The sequence below is a fragment of the Ictidomys tridecemlineatus genome, chromosome 11 (genome assembly GCF_052094955.1).
Source record: "Ictidomys tridecemlineatus isolate mIctTri1 chromosome 11, mIctTri1.hap1, whole genome shotgun sequence".
Taxonomy (NCBI): domain Eukaryota; kingdom Metazoa; phylum Chordata; class Mammalia; order Rodentia; family Sciuridae; genus Ictidomys; species Ictidomys tridecemlineatus.
The window spans coordinates 51,819,737-51,836,089 of NC_135487.1; the positions used below are offsets into that span (position 1 = coordinate 51,819,737).

The 16,353-nt window shown below is 39.1% G+C and overlaps 1 protein-coding gene across 6 annotated transcripts in view; it reads left to right on the forward strand.

The window, feature by feature from the left end:
• Pde4b (phosphodiesterase 4B) overlaps positions 1 to 16,353 on the forward strand; it is a 513,928-nt gene that overhangs the window by 398,158 nt on the left and 99,417 nt on the right. For all 6 annotated transcript variants that reach the window (XM_078026453.1, XM_021731099.3, XM_021731098.3 and 3 more), the window contains 2 exons: positions 7,948 to 7,984; positions 8,108 to 8,178. In XM_078026453.1, coding sequence (XP_077882579.1) covers positions 7,948 to 7,984; positions 8,108 to 8,178 — 108 coding nt within the window. The remainder of the gene's footprint in view (positions 1 to 7,947; positions 7,985 to 8,107; positions 8,179 to 16,353) is intronic.

Consider the following 16,353-nt stretch of genomic DNA (forward strand, 5'->3'; position numbering starts at 1 on the left):
TCCCTAAAGTCTCCAGCCTGGAAAATTCCACTGGGTTCTCTTTCTCTATTAGAGAGGAAGCCAAAAAGGTTCACCTTCTTGTAAAGGGGCAGAGGGCATTTTAAAGCTGGGGGGAAGAAAATGTTCCTTGGTTATTTCTACTAGAAAACTTTAACAGAAGCACCCCAGCCCTAAAATATTTAAATCATTGTGTGGACCAAAATTCTTTTTTTTTTCGCTCATTTTTAGTTAATATTTACTGAACACTCTTATGTGCTGTGTAATGTGCCAGACAAATGTGGGGATAAATGTTGAACAACACAGTGGAGAATTCACAGATGAGTTAAAAGCATTCCCCCAAAGTTTGCTTGTTCTCATGGAGATTGCAACTAACCAGGAATGATCAAAGGAACACACACAGACACACTTTACTCTACAGAGTAGAAGGAACATGGCATTTAATGAGCATTTACCCTGGGGCCAGTTTCCTTTACATGTATTCTCTGTTATTTGTCATAGCAACCCTGTCAGGTAGGTCCCATTATTATCCCCACTCTGTAGATGATGAAACTGAGACTCTGAGAGATTCAGAAACTTGCCCCTGTCTCATGACTATGTCTCATACTATATCCCCCCATGTAGCTAAGAATCAAGTCCATTTCTTGTTGCTGTAACAAAATGCCTGTGATTCGGTACTTTATAAATGAAAGAAATTTATTTGGCTCACAATTCTGGCAGCTGGAGGGTTGAAACAGCATGGCACTGACCCCTTGACTGCATTTCAACCTGTCTGAGAAATAAAAAAGGAACTAACCACATACAAAATGGGCCAAACTGAGTAGGCTGGACTTGGTTTATAACAAGTTGCTATCATATGAGAATGAACTCACTCAACAAAACCTCCATTAATTCCTTGCAAGAGCAATGCCTGCAATGACCCAATTACCTCATACTAGGTCCCACCTCTGAAAGGTTCCACTACCTCCCAACATCACCATACCAAGACCCAACTTTGAGCAATATGAACTCTTGGGAGATACCAATATGACATAGCAATTGTCATATTCAAAAGTTTTGAACTCTTGTTGTCTATGTTCTTTATACTGTAAAGGTAGAAAACGTGAGTAAAAATAGAGGTACCTGAGGCTGGAGGAGGGGTGGCCATTTGGTTATGCTTTATGCAGGCTCCATATTTTCTGACTATGTCTTGGGTGGTAACCATTCACAGTGAATACACTAGGAATCCTTACTTCCACCTTGATAAAGACTTTTCTAGACTTCATCATAGGAGAGCATTGGAAATGTAGTGAGCTCAAAGAATCCAAACTTCATTCATGTGGCATTTTACAGATAGAAGACTAGCTTTGGAAAAAAAGTCTTTCCCTAAATTAATTCCTCAGGTATAGTTCACCAAACTTGTGCTAGGTAGTATGATGAGTCTCCAGGCATTCCATGTTCACAGAAGACTCCATCCAAATTTCAGACTCAACTCTGGTGTTTCTCTCCTCCGAATCAAACATTAGAGAAAATTTGCCCTTGAAGAGACCTTGAAGATCACAACCCAACTCAGTCTGTAGCTGATGAAAACAGGATGTAGTTTTGGATTACTCTGCACCTGGTATCCCTGTTGCTAGTGGGTTACCTTTTCTGAAGTTTTACTGACCAATAAAAGTTTCCCCCAACCCTAGAATCCACACAGTGATGCCAACTTTAAATTTAGACAAGTAAGCTTTACAAAGGTAAATTATCTTGTATCATTCTTACTTTTTAAGGACTTTTAAAAAATGATGGAAGGTCAGAGTTTCACAATAATAGTCTCTCCTGAGAAAACAGAGTTGGCAACTTAATGCCACCTTATGCAGATAACAGGTTATATTAAACTGTTTGTAATAAAAATAGCAAAAGATTTTGTTTTAAAATATTTCAACATTACAATAAAATCTTTTTTTGTTTTGCTAGTGTAAGGTGTTATACATATGAACATAACCAAAAAAATCAGAATTTAAATAATACCCAGGTTCTTCTGGTATTTCATTTGATCAGCACTATGTTGGAAAATCCCGTTCCACACAGGCATCTGGATCTAAACTGAAGTAATGCTTGTAAACCTCTTTCTTCCCATTTTTACTCTTCAGAATGAACTGCAATAAATACAGAAGCAGTCCCTAAGCTTCCCATATCTTCTCCCAATAGATCCAGGAAGAAAATGGGTGATGATAAACTAAGAGTTTTGAAATGAAGGCCACTGTGTGGGCTACAGGATGTTCTCTGCTCAGGAGTGCCTCAACCCAGCAGAGCAATGATGAATTTATACGAAGTGGAAAAATTTGCATAATTCCACTGCATTAAATTCTAATAATAGGGGAGACACTAGCTTTTAAACATTTTTTTTTTGTCTGAACTCTTTCAGAAGAGTAAGAGAAAATTTAAAGTAGAGAGAATGGGTTAGTTATTAAGCATAAAAATGTGAATGGAAAATAAAAATGGCTTTCTAGAGAAGTCAAACAAGATCACCATGGAGTTCCAAAAGGAAATCTTAGATGCATTCCTAGATGTGGCAAGAATCTGTTGTTTTCTGTTCATTTGCTGGGTTGCAGTCATCTCTCACGTATTGCCTTTGCATACCCGGGTACAGATTTCCCAATCGGTACAGAAAGTCCTAAAAATTGACGAAACCAGATTCATTGCCCAAAATTGTGACAGGAACTGCCCCAGACAACAAGAAGTCTTGATTATGCACCTGCAAAACTAAGGAAAGGAGGCTCCTGGCTTCTCTCATTTGGTCATCCCATTTGTAAATCTCTATGAAGTCAAGGAGTTTTTTCAAGCTGCAATTTACATGAGAACTAAGTGGTTTCTAGAGAGTTGTCAAGGGAAATGAGACTGAAAAACCAAGAGGAACAGCACAAAGAACAGTTTTTCAAACGTAAGACCTGATGGCTGATGGGTGACCCAAAGAGTACAACGTGGTTCCTATGAGTTAAGTTAAAGACTGTAACCATCCCATTCTCTCACCATGGCTGTTGAGACATTGAATTGCTTTCATATCTGTAAGTAAAAGCACATTTTTATTAATCAAGTTCCTCATGCTATTTACTATTTAAATTCCTTTACATATATTAATTCATTCAAAATCTACATCTACAATGTGGAAGGTACTATCATTTTCTTATTTTAAAGAGGGGAACATTGGGAAACCAAATAGGAATCAAAGCTTGAGTCCCAAGAGTCCAGGTGGCTAAACCAAGTGGATATTGAGCACATAAATACCAAATGAGACTGAACATCTCTGTTCTGCCTAACTTTCCAATCATTACAAGATCCCATTCATTCTTTTTCTTTTTTTAGGGAGGAGGGGGGCAGTTACAGGGGATTGAACTCAGGGCACTCAACCACTGAGCCACATCCCCCCTCCAGCCCTATTTTGTATTTTATTTAGAGACTGAGTTTCTTAGCACCTAGCTTTTTGCTGAGATTGGCTTTTGAACTTGCAATCCTCCTGCCTCAGCCTCCTGAGCTGCTGGGATTACAGGTGTGTGCCACCACTCGCAGCTCAATTCTTTTTTAAATAAATATTTACTTAGGCACCTTATTAAAAATGAGACAATTTCAATTCCTTCAAGAGAACTAAAAGATTTGTTAGTCAACAGGTGATCTCAGTACTTTTAGGTAAGGGCAAAGGCACAGAGATTTGCATAGGACTGAAAAGTTTGGCCAGGCAGGCTGAACAGAGGCTTTGAGGTGACATTTCAGAAGAGTTAGGCTGACTGAAAGGGTGTACAGGAGGACAGGCCATGCCAATGAAGTCTTCAGTTGCAGGGGAGCAGTGTGGAGAACCACAGCTTAGCATGACTGAGGCAGAGAAGTTGACGGGGTGGGGATGTGGTGTGAGAGGCTGGAGAAGGAAGCCAGAACCTTGCCATGAAGGGCCTGTGCTGCAGGCTGGTCTTCAGCTATAGACAAGCACCAGGACTACTAGACTTTTTTAAGCCAAAAAATGTATAATCAGATATTTGCTTTTAAAAGACAGCTCTGGTTGCACAGTGAAGGATGGTTTGCAGAGCAACCAAGCCTAAAGAGCAGGTGGTAGGTTGCTTGGGTAATCCATATAATAGAGAATAATTCTCAGAGCAGGTCCAGTGGATGATTAATAAGCATTTGCAAGTTAGGATCAAAGGGGTCTATAGTTGATTGTTGGGATGAGGAGAAGGAAGTTTCAAATTTAGTCAAAGAGATAAGTGGTCGCATCATTTCTTGGGATCCGGAGCTTCCTTTGATCACACGAAATAATGTCTATGAAAGCACTTTGTAAACTGTAAAGTACATTGTAAACTCACGTCCTCTTGATTGCAACAGGGACAGGCAGGTGTATCTTGAAGAAGTTCTCACCAGCTTAGAAGATAGACATGCAACTCTTTAATCATAGTTACAAAGATACCACTATTAACAAAAGTAAATATAAAATAAATATAAAAATAAAATAATATAAAGATACTACTATTAACTTAAAATAACTATGATGAAATAAATAAATGCTTTTATATGACAATCCCCATTAAGAGTTGTACATATATAATAACTCATTTAATTATTATTTTACAGATGAAGAAGATATAACACAGGTTATCTAATGTTTTAGAGTTAGTAATAACACAATTGTAAAGCAAAGCTTGCTGTCTAGCTCCCAAATCTGCTCCTACCCACTATAGTATGCATATCTCTATAAAGCAGACTAAAATTACAGTTCTGCACAAGAAGATATCAGAGGAAGATGAAGTTAATCCATAAAGTGTAGAGTACAGCAGTTAGAAGCAGGATTTTTTGCTTTCTGGGGAAACATTTCATTGTTCTGAGGAGACATGCAGTCAATTTCAAAACCCACTGCTAAGACTCAAGACTATAGTTCTCATCTCCAATTATTCTACAAAATTGTAATGTGCTGGTTTTTTCACTAGATGTTGCTCATGCGACAGTTCTGAATATCCAGCCTTGTTCCTAAGCACAATGGCTTTTTCTGGTTGTTTGGAAAATCAAGAAAGGCACTAGTGTTTCTAATCAAGTGTTTTGTTATTTCCACACCAGTATACTTTTAATTGGTAATACATTAAATTATGATTTTCAAAGTTCAAATAGTCTCATAACTTGGAATATTTTGTTTGTTTCAACAATTTTATTTTGTTTCTGTCCTGATACTCATTATAAACTATCTGATATTTTCTCTAGTAGCCCTCAGTGACATCCAGCATTGGCTTTTGCAGCTCAAATCCTTTGTGGGTTAACATGCTTAGGATCTGCAAATCCATCAAATCCATCTCCTGCTCTGGAACATTATTCTCTTCTGAATTTCAAAAGCTCAACAGTGATAACATTCCCTATTAATGTTTGTTTATCTTCTTTAATCATTACTTTATGAAGTTTTAGTAGCTTCCCAATTCATTTACCAATACATCAGCTCTAAGTACCACAAGTATATGAATTTGATTGTGCTATTTGCTTTCAACAGATATTTACACTCCAGAAATCTAGGAGTCATAAGAGATCTGCTTGATTCATGACCAACTCACTCTGACATCTTAGGAACAATACGGACCTTGCATCAGCAATCTCAATGAGCAGCAAGATTTTTCACCCCTCTCAAAGTTCATCTTAAGAAAACAACTAGGAAGGGGCAGTTTTTGATACAGTTCATCATACATCTATCACAACTGCTCCTCTTCTAATTCTTTATTCTCTCTCCTTTGGACTACTTTGCAAGAGCCCTAAGGTTCTTCCCTGGACTTCTTATCTATATATACTGCCACCTAGAGAAAGACATCCCCTGCTATTGCCTTAAGTATCCTTATGATTGTAGGAGACTCCTAACTTTATAGATCTAATTACTGCATTTCAGCCTTATTGCTTGATGTCTCTGCCAAGTGCCTTAATACCACATGTGCTCTGAAAACTCAGAGAATCCTCCAAACGCCCCAACTCCTCGTCACTTGTTCCTACTCATGACTGTTGTCTCGGATACCTATTTTTAAACTAAAAGCAATGTTTCTTTATTCATTTAAATACCGAGTCCTAGCAAGACCTCTGGAATGTCTTGAGCTAGTCTTGTCCTATCTTGGCCATACCCATACCTTCTCATCTGCAATACTTCCTACTCTTCTTTCTGAGTATGTCCCCTCTCTGATCTATCCTTGGCCTCCCTAGCATTTGACCTCCAAAAACACTTTCAGTTTGCTTCTCTTACTTCCCATCTCACTAAGAAACTTCACTTGCTTATTTCTTCCTACCAAATTAAGCACCAATTCCATAATCTTTCACCAGGCTACCCAGAATATGGGTGTGGAGACCTTCTCACCTTCTTCTCTACAAATGTCTGTAGCCCTCTCTGAAAGACTGCCCTTCAAAGTTCACCTCAAACAGTACTTAGCCTTTCCTATTTTGATTTGTCAACTGTGCAGTGTCACCGTAAAATAGGAAGCATAATATTTAAAGCACAGATTGTGGGAATCAGTCTCAGTTCTTTGGCTGATTAACATTTTTGGTTAAGCAACTGGGTAACTGCTCTGCAGCTGGCATCACCTATCACATGTGAATACCAAACAGTACCTGCCTGAAAGACTTGTTCTAAGATTCAAATGAGATAATGTGCATAAAGGAGCTGACACACACATATTTATGTAGCAATCATGAGGACAGAGGGGTAGACAGAAGGGAGCCCACCATTACCATCTTCTGTGCTGCTGTTGTGAGTCACACAAAGAATGCTTCCCTTTTGTTGATATTCTTTTTATTATCATTGTACAAAGTGGGCACACAAGAAGTTTGCTAGATTAAATTGAATGAGGCTCGTAGCTAAAGACAAAGATGGAAAGGGACATAGAGTATTAAATAGGGCCCAGGCTAAAAGCCTGAGCCAGAGAAGAAGAAGTCAAGGAGGAGGCATGTGTTGTTCAAATCTGGACACCCCCACCCCACCCCCGGCCTCACGTAGTGGCTGGTATGAGGCACATGCCTAATAATTGTTGGAGGCACTCATATGGTTAATGAATAGGCTGCCATATTTGCATGCATATGGCAATCATGAGGACAGAGAAGGGAGAGACAGACTGTGAGGGGAGCTCATTGTCACCAGTTTCAGTGCTGTTATGATTCACACCGTGACAAAAAAATTGTCCTGATTTTGTGACTGCAGCTCAGGCTGACACGTGGCCTAAGATCTTCAGTAGAGAGCTTGCTGGATGTCGGCATAAGTGGATTTATTAAAGCAAGCATCAGAGAGAGCGAAGGTACACTTCTGAAAACACTTTTCTGACTAGTCCCAAGTACAGATTTACAAAACACTAGCTACACATTAATCAGGCCTTCAGGACCAAATGAGTAACAATGGTATGGTTTTAGGAGGTTCAGTCTGTTCACTTCCACTAAAAGCTTTTCCTTGGGTACTTTAAGAAAAAAAAATTATATTAAAAATTTTTAAAAAAGTAATGGGATTCCCAGACAGAAATCTGTGTTTAAATGGCATTAAAGCTGTGGTTTAAATCAACAAAAGCCAGGAAATCCAAAGTTAACCTTTATCCAGACTGTTATACCATTTTTTCCAACTCTGTGTGTGCCTGTGAGCAGCCCTCCCTTTGAATTTCCTGGCTCTAACAACCAAAATCCACAAGTCGCTTTGAATTACAGTACTCTGGGTCTGCTGTTTAATGGAATGATACCCTGAGGATATAAGCTTACTTGTAAATGCTTGTATGTGAAATCACCATAAATCTAGGAGTCATGAACTTGGTGCTATTTTTTTTTCTTAAAATCTCTTGGGATCCCCATTTTTGCCTGATTGCAAATCCTGCCTTCTATCCAGGTAGACGTATTTATAGAATACATGTGTTGCTAATATTGATCAAGTTATATTATAGCTTGTGTGTCATGGTTGCAATTGAGGTGTGTTTCTGAATGTTTCTTTTTCTCTCTTTTCTTTAGACACGGCGATGACTTGATTGTCACTCCATTTGCCCAGGTACGTATTATGCTGGTCTTGGCTCAATCTCACTCTGTCCCTGGGTGTGGTTCCTAAATGTGGCCTTGGAGTCTGGCATCTGTCCCCTTTTGTCACTAACCATTTGAAACCTTTTCTTTATAGGTCCTTGCCAGCTTGCGAAGTGTGAGAAATAACTTCACTCTACTGACAAACCTTCATGGAACATCCAACAAGTAAGCACTGACTCTCTGGAGTTATGAATAAAAGCAAAAACAAAACAAAACAAAAACCACCTAACAGCAGTTTTTAAACCCCCCCTAAATAAACAAGTATTGCATGGAAATTTGCTCTCCAAACTAAATACACAATGAAATTTGTATTTCCACACACAATGAAATTTGAAAATAAGATAGAACACTACAGTATTTTGAAACTGGTAAGACATTAGAAATTATCTAGTCTGGGTTTTATTGATTTTTGAACCCTTAACTATACTAGAGGAGTTCAATAAATGAAATAATGAGATGAGGATAATTTTAAAATTTTTATATTTGTCATATTGGCCAAAAATGACCAAAAATTCTTAATAAGATGTTAATGAATTAAGAGACTCAAATTTAAAATTAAAGATACCCAAAGCTCAAGTTCAAGTTACTTGTTTTTTTTTCCTTTTTTTGAGGGGTGTGTTTTTTTGAAAATACATAAAGCAGGTTCATGCAGTTTGATGATTAATAGTGGAATTACATTCTTCTCTTTCCCTAGTGAAATACAGGACCTTTCTTGTTTCAATTAACATTGCCAATCCTTGGTCTCCTCATCTGTAAGGTGATGGGGTTGAACTTGTTATTCCTGACAATAACTTTCTCTTCCAAAATCATTTCAATCCATAAGCCTAATATAAGTGCTATACAGTTCACTCTCTTACATGTTTTAATAGATCCTCAGGCTCTGAGGGTCATAGAATCCATGATGCTCAACCTTTTTGTTTAATTGAAAGATAAATGCAAGCCCTCAGGAGCCCAGCAACTAGTTAGCAACCATGACATAGGTAAAAGACACAGAGGGGCCAAAACTTAAGTCTTTTGATTTTTCAGTGTTCAAGGTACAGAATATCCTGTCTGAGGTCTTTGTAAAGTCATTCACCCATCCTCTATTTTGTGATCATTCAAATCTCCCTAGAGTGGGCTTATTAAAAGTGAGAGTAGCCTATTTTGAGTGATTTCTTTTCGGTTCACTGTCCTATAACTTGTTTTTAAGCCTCCATGTGAGACGAATGTGCCTACCCGAGCAGAGGCTTTCCCACCTTTGGACTCTATTTTTCTAAACTATTCTCCAGATTTCTAACAGAGCAAACTTTCTGTTTGATCAGAATTGTTGGTTGCACTCACGTGGTTAATGAATAAAATGCATATTTGTGGACCATTGCAGTGGTCCACTCCCATCATTAAGAAAAAAATTTAGAAGCTAGTGCTTAGTACCCAAGGTACCTTACAGCCCAGATCAAATTAATTTGACTGATTGTTGGTTGGGTTTATGTTTAGTGTCATGTACGGATAGATTGAACACCCAATCTGAAACTCCAAAATTTGAAACTAAGTGCTAGTCAACATGATACCAAAGGTGAAAAGTTCCACAGCAGACCTGTCATGATGGGTTGCACTGAAAACACACGGGCACTAAAAATATTGTATAAAATTACCTTCAGGTTCCATGTATAATAAGGTGTGTATAAACAAAAAAATTAATTTTGTGATTATACTTGAGTCCCATTTCTAAGGTATATGATGACGTATTTGCAAATATTCTAAAATCCCAAACCTGAAACACTTCCGTTCCCAAGCATTTCAGATATCAGATAGTCAGCCAGTATATGAAACTCTGAGACTTGACCCAGCCTCTTCTGGAGTGGTACTCTCTGTTTACTTATTTATCAAAATCCATCCAGTAAGGACTTATTCAGTATGTACTATTCATTCATGCATGTACACGTGCACTGACAAATATTAGCTAAGCACCTACTTTTTGGCAAGTACTGATTATATAATAGTGAACAAAACAGACAAGTTCTCTGCCCTTTCAGGGCTTACTGTCTAATAGGAAGTGCCTGGGGATCCAGTGGTGAATAACCAGACCAGGTCTCCAGCCACATGGGATTGTGTTCAATAGTTGTGGTCTAGCGGTTCCCTGCATGCTCTCTTCTCCATCCTAATTGTGGACGTTTTGTTCTCTTTTCCTGAAATGTCTCCTTCCTCCTAGTGGTGTCCTCTTGGCCAGGTCCTAGCTCTATTTTATGATAATATGATATGGTGTCCCTTCTAGGATCACCTTATCAGAATGCTTTCCCTTACTCTTCCATAGCATAGTGGGCCCTCATGTGACTGGAAGATATTCTAAAGACCCTAGCACATTCCTTTGTGGATCTTGGCCAATCACTAGACTGTGCAGCTCTTAGAGGGAAACTTGGATTTATTTTTCTTTGAATTCCCAAGAATTAGTAGAATGCGGACACCCAGTTTAATTTTCCATAAATAGTCATCATATATATGATTTTCTGAATAAGTAATGATTCAGGAAAGTTCCGCAATTTTTTAGAAAATTATTTTCTAGAAGTGATTTCTCCTCTATCCCTATATTTTTGTTTTTGCTTTCTGTAGAATAACTTAAAATTATGCATTTGTGCAAGTTAATTCCTCTCTCTAAATCTCTGTTTCCTAATCTGTAAAATTGGGTTGTTTTGAGGATTAAATGAGCCGATATTTGCAAAGCATTCAAAACACCATCGAGCCCAGCAAATTCAAACTGTTCTAATGATAGACAATTTCTCTTGCTAAATCCAGAAGCACGGTAACACTGTGGTGTTTTCGTAGCCATTTTCTCAGTGACAACCACCATAAATCAATCTCATGGCAGGCCTTGTCACCTCCTCTCTATGGGTTAGGAAACACAGCTTCAGGAGAGGAAGTGACAAGCATATGGCCACACACGTCTTGGGAGCAGCAGTCACACTAGAAACCTGGCTTTCTGGCTCTCCTTGCAGAGCTCTTCCCATTCTCTACCCCAACTAAGTCCTCTGGGTTATGGGAAGAAGTCCCTGGAGAGCTTTGGAACAATAACCTTTAAGAAGAACTGATGGAACTGATGACAGTCAGACAGCCCAAAGACAGAGACGTTAGCTAAGATAGTATTTGCAGGAAATAAAATGTGAGGGCCAAAATGCTATAGCCGGGAATGGAGAGGAAGGATGAAAAAGGACACATTTTAAAGGGTTCTTTAGCATGACTGTACCCAAACCACTACACTGTGTAGCTCCAAGGAAAAAGAGGGGCGGGCTTAGTGATTTCAACCTGATTCGTTAGCATGGGTTAGGTGGTCTTTCCTAGTTAGTACTGGGGCATTCATCCTATCCCTGCTGACAAATAAATTATGTCAGCTTAAATTACTTTCTTAACAATCAGGTCCTCAGATAGTCCTGTGGGTTTGGGGCCATATAAGCTTTTATGAATCAAATATCCTGAGACCATAATTGCCATACAAAACCTGACTTACAGCCTGTTTCTACCCTCTCAAATCGTGGCCCTTTGTGTCACCTTTGGTCCAAAGCAAACCACAACTACCAAACAGAATAGATCTCCAGCTATAAGATAGCTGCATTGACTGATATTTCTTAAATCCACCAACATGTCTGTACAGAATTGATCCTGTTATTAATTGCTATTATAACCTATAGCAAGCAACAAAAAACTTAAGACAGGGAAAACCCCCACTAGAGCTTCACCAAAGGAAGTGTAGCCCGAGCTACAAAAGGAGTGTACCAGAATGATGGGTTTGGATCACAGTTGGAGCAGCCTGGCAAGGGCAGGTTGGAGAACTGAGGGTTCATTTAATGAATTCTCGATAGTCTATTCCTTGATAGTCAATAACCTCAAACAACTGGAGAAAATCCAAGAGAAGGAAGTGCAGATAATATTATCTGCCAGGAGTGGATACAGCATCCTAAGAGCAATGAAAGACATTTCAGATGTACACTTATTTCCCAACCCCAGCCTCCACATATATCAAGAATATAAGATTCATGGACTTCAGAAGTTGCTTTCTGGGATATTTGACTTGGGTTCAGGGTGCCACTCCCTGTCTTGAATGAAACACTTAAGCAATAATTATTTCCTTGGAGTGGTTTGTATGAGACATCTGGTTAGTGTGGTTTGTATATGAAAAGGAACTCCCACATAGAATAGCACTTCTCAGAGTGAAGGTTTCTTTTATCTCTTGGCTCTTTGCTCTGCATAAAAGTAGTCCATTGTCTGCCTGAATTTTACCACCCAAAGGGTGAAAATCGAAAGGTTCCCATTGAACTGATTTCTTTGCATCTCCATGGTGTATCACACAGAGGGACACTTGATTGGGCCTGTATTTCTTGGCTGCACATTCAGCCTTATTTCCATTGTCCCTGGAGTTAATTTTGAAAATATGGCTTTCATTTAGAGTTGTTAATATAGATAAGCATCCCTAAACTATTTACTGGCTTCAGACTTTTCCTGATGGAGTAATCAGATGTCTGTGTGAAAGTGCCTACAGCCCAGGAGTCAGTAACCAGTAACCAGCCTGTAGCAAGGTGTCCTTCCTCATCCCACTTTGTCACTAACATCATGCATGTTACCTGTGACTGTCAGGAAATCAACGCCACATCTTTCTATTAACATTCTTCCAAAGCATAATCTAATTAAAATATAAATAATCTTTGGGAGAGAATTAATGATCTCATTTTTTTAAAGTGTATGTCTGATATGCCTTTCATTGCTTTATGTACTTTGGCATGGGATTTAAATTAGCTGAGAATCATAAAATCTTGAGCATTCTGGGCTGGAAAGAACCTAGCCAGATTTCCTCAGAGTAAGTCAGAAAAATATATGAAAAACCCCACACACAGGCCTAGCACATTGTAAATCAGAAGTAGATGTTAGCTGCTGCCTGCTCTCCCCAAGTCCGGAAGAAAGTAAAAGGTTCATGTGAGTTGCCGAGGGCTACTCAGTTGGAAGGTGCTAGAGCCAGGATTAGAATTCCTGCTTTCTTATTCATAGTCCAGTTTTCTCTCCATTGTACTATTCAGGGCTGGAAAAAATTAAGTGTTGTGGCCCTCCCTGTTCATATCACCATCTCCAGCAGCCAGGCAGAAAATTTCTTATGATCTTTCCCTAAGTTATGGGCCATTGGAAGTTAGGCCAACAATATCATTTCCCCCTGAATTCATCACATTTTTCTCACTGGAATTCTTATGTCCTCCAAGCAGTAATGTGGCTTTCAGAAGTCATTCATTTAAAATCATTAAACCTTTTTCTTGCACCAGATCTCAAGAATAAGTGATGAACCACATAACCATGGTTCCTGGCTTTCTAAAGCTTACACACAGAGATGCTTATCTGAATTATCAACTCTAAATGAAAGTCATATTTTCAAAAAAACAACTTCTGAGATGAAGGAGTTTATGTAATATGTTTAATTTCCAAGAAGTCATTGAGAGAATTGGGTGCTGTAAGCAAAGATGGACAACATTTAGAATCTCCTAGTTTACTCTTTCCTTTCACAAAGCCTTCTTTGGAACTCAAGAATTGATGCAAAATAAAATCATTAAAAATGGATTATTAGTCCAGTGAATATGCTTTGAATACCTACATCATACCAAATATTATGCTAGATTCTAGAGGTACTACTATGAATAACACTCAGTCTTTGCTTACATTTCTCACAGATGAGTTGGGCAAACGGATAGAAAAGTGGTAAATGCAATACACTGTAAGCACAGCAATGATGGGGTAAACTCAGGAAATATAGCACCAGTCAAAGCCCACTCGTAGGCTCTGAGTGCAGTCCCAGGTCACATGAAAGAATTAGCTACTTAAAAAGGAGAAGAAAGATGGTCAACTAAACAAAACGTATGCAAAGGCACAGCCATAAATTAGATTATGCGTGTTCAAGAGACAGTGAGACATATATAGAACCAAGACTGTTATGTGAAAAGGAACACATTCCTATGGAGTATTTGGTTCCTTAAATCACTTTTATGCCAAAGGTCCATCCAATCAAAAGTCTGCCAATGCTTTAGGAGTTCAACTATTTGCCAGGAAGCTGGTGGGTCTTGCATAGGATATAAAGAACTGGATTCTGCCACAGATTATTGGTCGAGATATATGTACCTATATGAATCATAACATGGGAAATTACTTCAAAGACACATTAGAGTCTAGAGGAAGAATGATTTTCAACTGAGCAGAGTATCCTTTGAGAAAGATGCTTGGTCTTTGAACAGCAGGTGATATATAAGGTGGGAAATGCTTCCCTGGCAGAGGAATGACCTGAGCAGTAGCAGGAAACAGACAACACATATTCAAGGAAAAAAAAGTAATCAAGTTTGGCACTGGCCAAGCATGAATCAAATCTTTCCAAGTCCACCCATCTATCCATTCATTCATTCATTCATTCATCCATCCATCCATCCAGTTCTTATTTAGTTCAACAAGTATTGCTGAGGGATCGATAAGTGAAATACCATCCTGTATGCCATGCTGGGATCCAGGTGTGAACAAGTCATTGCCTACCCATATGCAGTTTACCTTGAAGGAGTCATCTATGGAACTCTAATTGGGGACTATTTTAATTACAAGTTTAAAGTTCTACAAAGGAGCAGTACAAGATGCATAGAACACATAGTCAGTGGTTTGAGAAGAAATGTCAAGCAGGAGGAATTCAGATAAGCCTAGAAAAAGTATGTTGATGCGTGAGAGTGAAGGACTTTGAACTCCAGGCCAAGGGTTTGGAATTTAATCTCTCAGTTTTCCTGAAAAACAGCCCTCAGTATTCATGCAGGTGTTATCAGCAGAGGGTATAAAGGAAAGAGCTTGCACTTTGGATTCAGAAAGACTTGGCTTTGAAATCCTGCCGGTCGGAAACTATGTGTGCTTTCATAACTTCTCTGAACTTGTTTCCTTATCCTTAAAATGAAATAGTATTCTCACCAAAGGAAGCAGTACAGTGTCTTACAGAGAAAATGATCATTGGATGATAATTTCCCTTCTCTTGTCACACATGAAAATTTGGTGCAACAAAGGATTTGAAAGTACCTGCCTAGCGAGGTGTGGTGGCACACACCTATAATCTCAACAGCTCGGAAGGATTGCGAGTTCAAAGCCAACCTCAGCAATGGGAAGGCACTAAGCAACTCAGTGAGACCCTGTCTCTAAATAAAATACAAAATAGGGCTGGGGATGTGGCTCAGTGTTCTAGTCCCCCTGAGTTTAATCCCTGGTACCAAACAAACAAACAAACAAACAAAAAAGTACCTGCCTAGAATCACTCAGCTAGGAAATTAGTCCTGAATATGGACCCTCTCTACAGACTCTAGCTACAGTGCATGACTATGTCGAAGCTGGATTACCCATAAGGGATCAGAGATTGATAGAGTACTTAGAAAAATAATTATGTAGGAAAATCAGTAGGAAGAGCCTTCTTTGGCAACAACTTGGTAGGTCTTTCTCTACCGTTCAGAATTTGGCTTCTTTGGCAAACTTCTCTGTGCCTGGGAATGCACAAAGGAGTAAAAATATGGATTCCCAGGCCTCATCCCAGATATACTGGAATGGACTTTCAGGGATTCAGAAAAGGATTCAAGAGACCCCCCCAAATGTGTCTGATGCTTATCCATGTTTGAGAGCTTTTGGCCTAAGGTGCCACTCTCTTGCTCATTGCCAACATCCTGTTGCTCCTTAGAGGGATAGAGAATCCTTAATACCAGTGGTTCTGAAGGTAGAGTCCCCAGCCCCCAACAGCAAGCAGCACCTGGCAACCTATTAGAAATGCAAACATTCAAATCCAGCCCAGGTCAACTGAATCAGAAACTCCAAAGGTAGTGTTTAATAGAATGTTTTAATAAGCCCGTGGGGTGATTCTAGTGCACCCTAAAATTTGATAACACTGGGAGATTCTCAGGAATCTGGGAATCCAGAAGAGTCTGCCGACATTAGTTCTGCAAAGCACGAGGCTGGTAAAACCAGCAAAATTAGGGAAAGAGGTACAGAATAGGAAAAAGAAACAAAAAGGAGAAAAAAGACCCACTATTAGTGTAACATGGGTTTGTTTGCTTGTTTCATTTGAGTGTTGTTATCAGGAAACTTGCTAGGATGAAGAATGAGGCCCCAGTTCCTCCATGAAAAGGCAGTTCCCGAAGTTAAGCAAGCTGGGTGACTGTGGCTGGTGGCTGGGTGACCTTTAGCAAGTAACTTCAGCTCTTGAGTTCCCAGTCTCCTGAGATACAAAAACTGCAGGGCCTGAACTTTTTTTGCTCTCTAAGGGTTCCTCTGGTTGTAACGTTCTGCAGCACTACCCAAAGGAACTAGAATTCACTCTGACATTGGAAC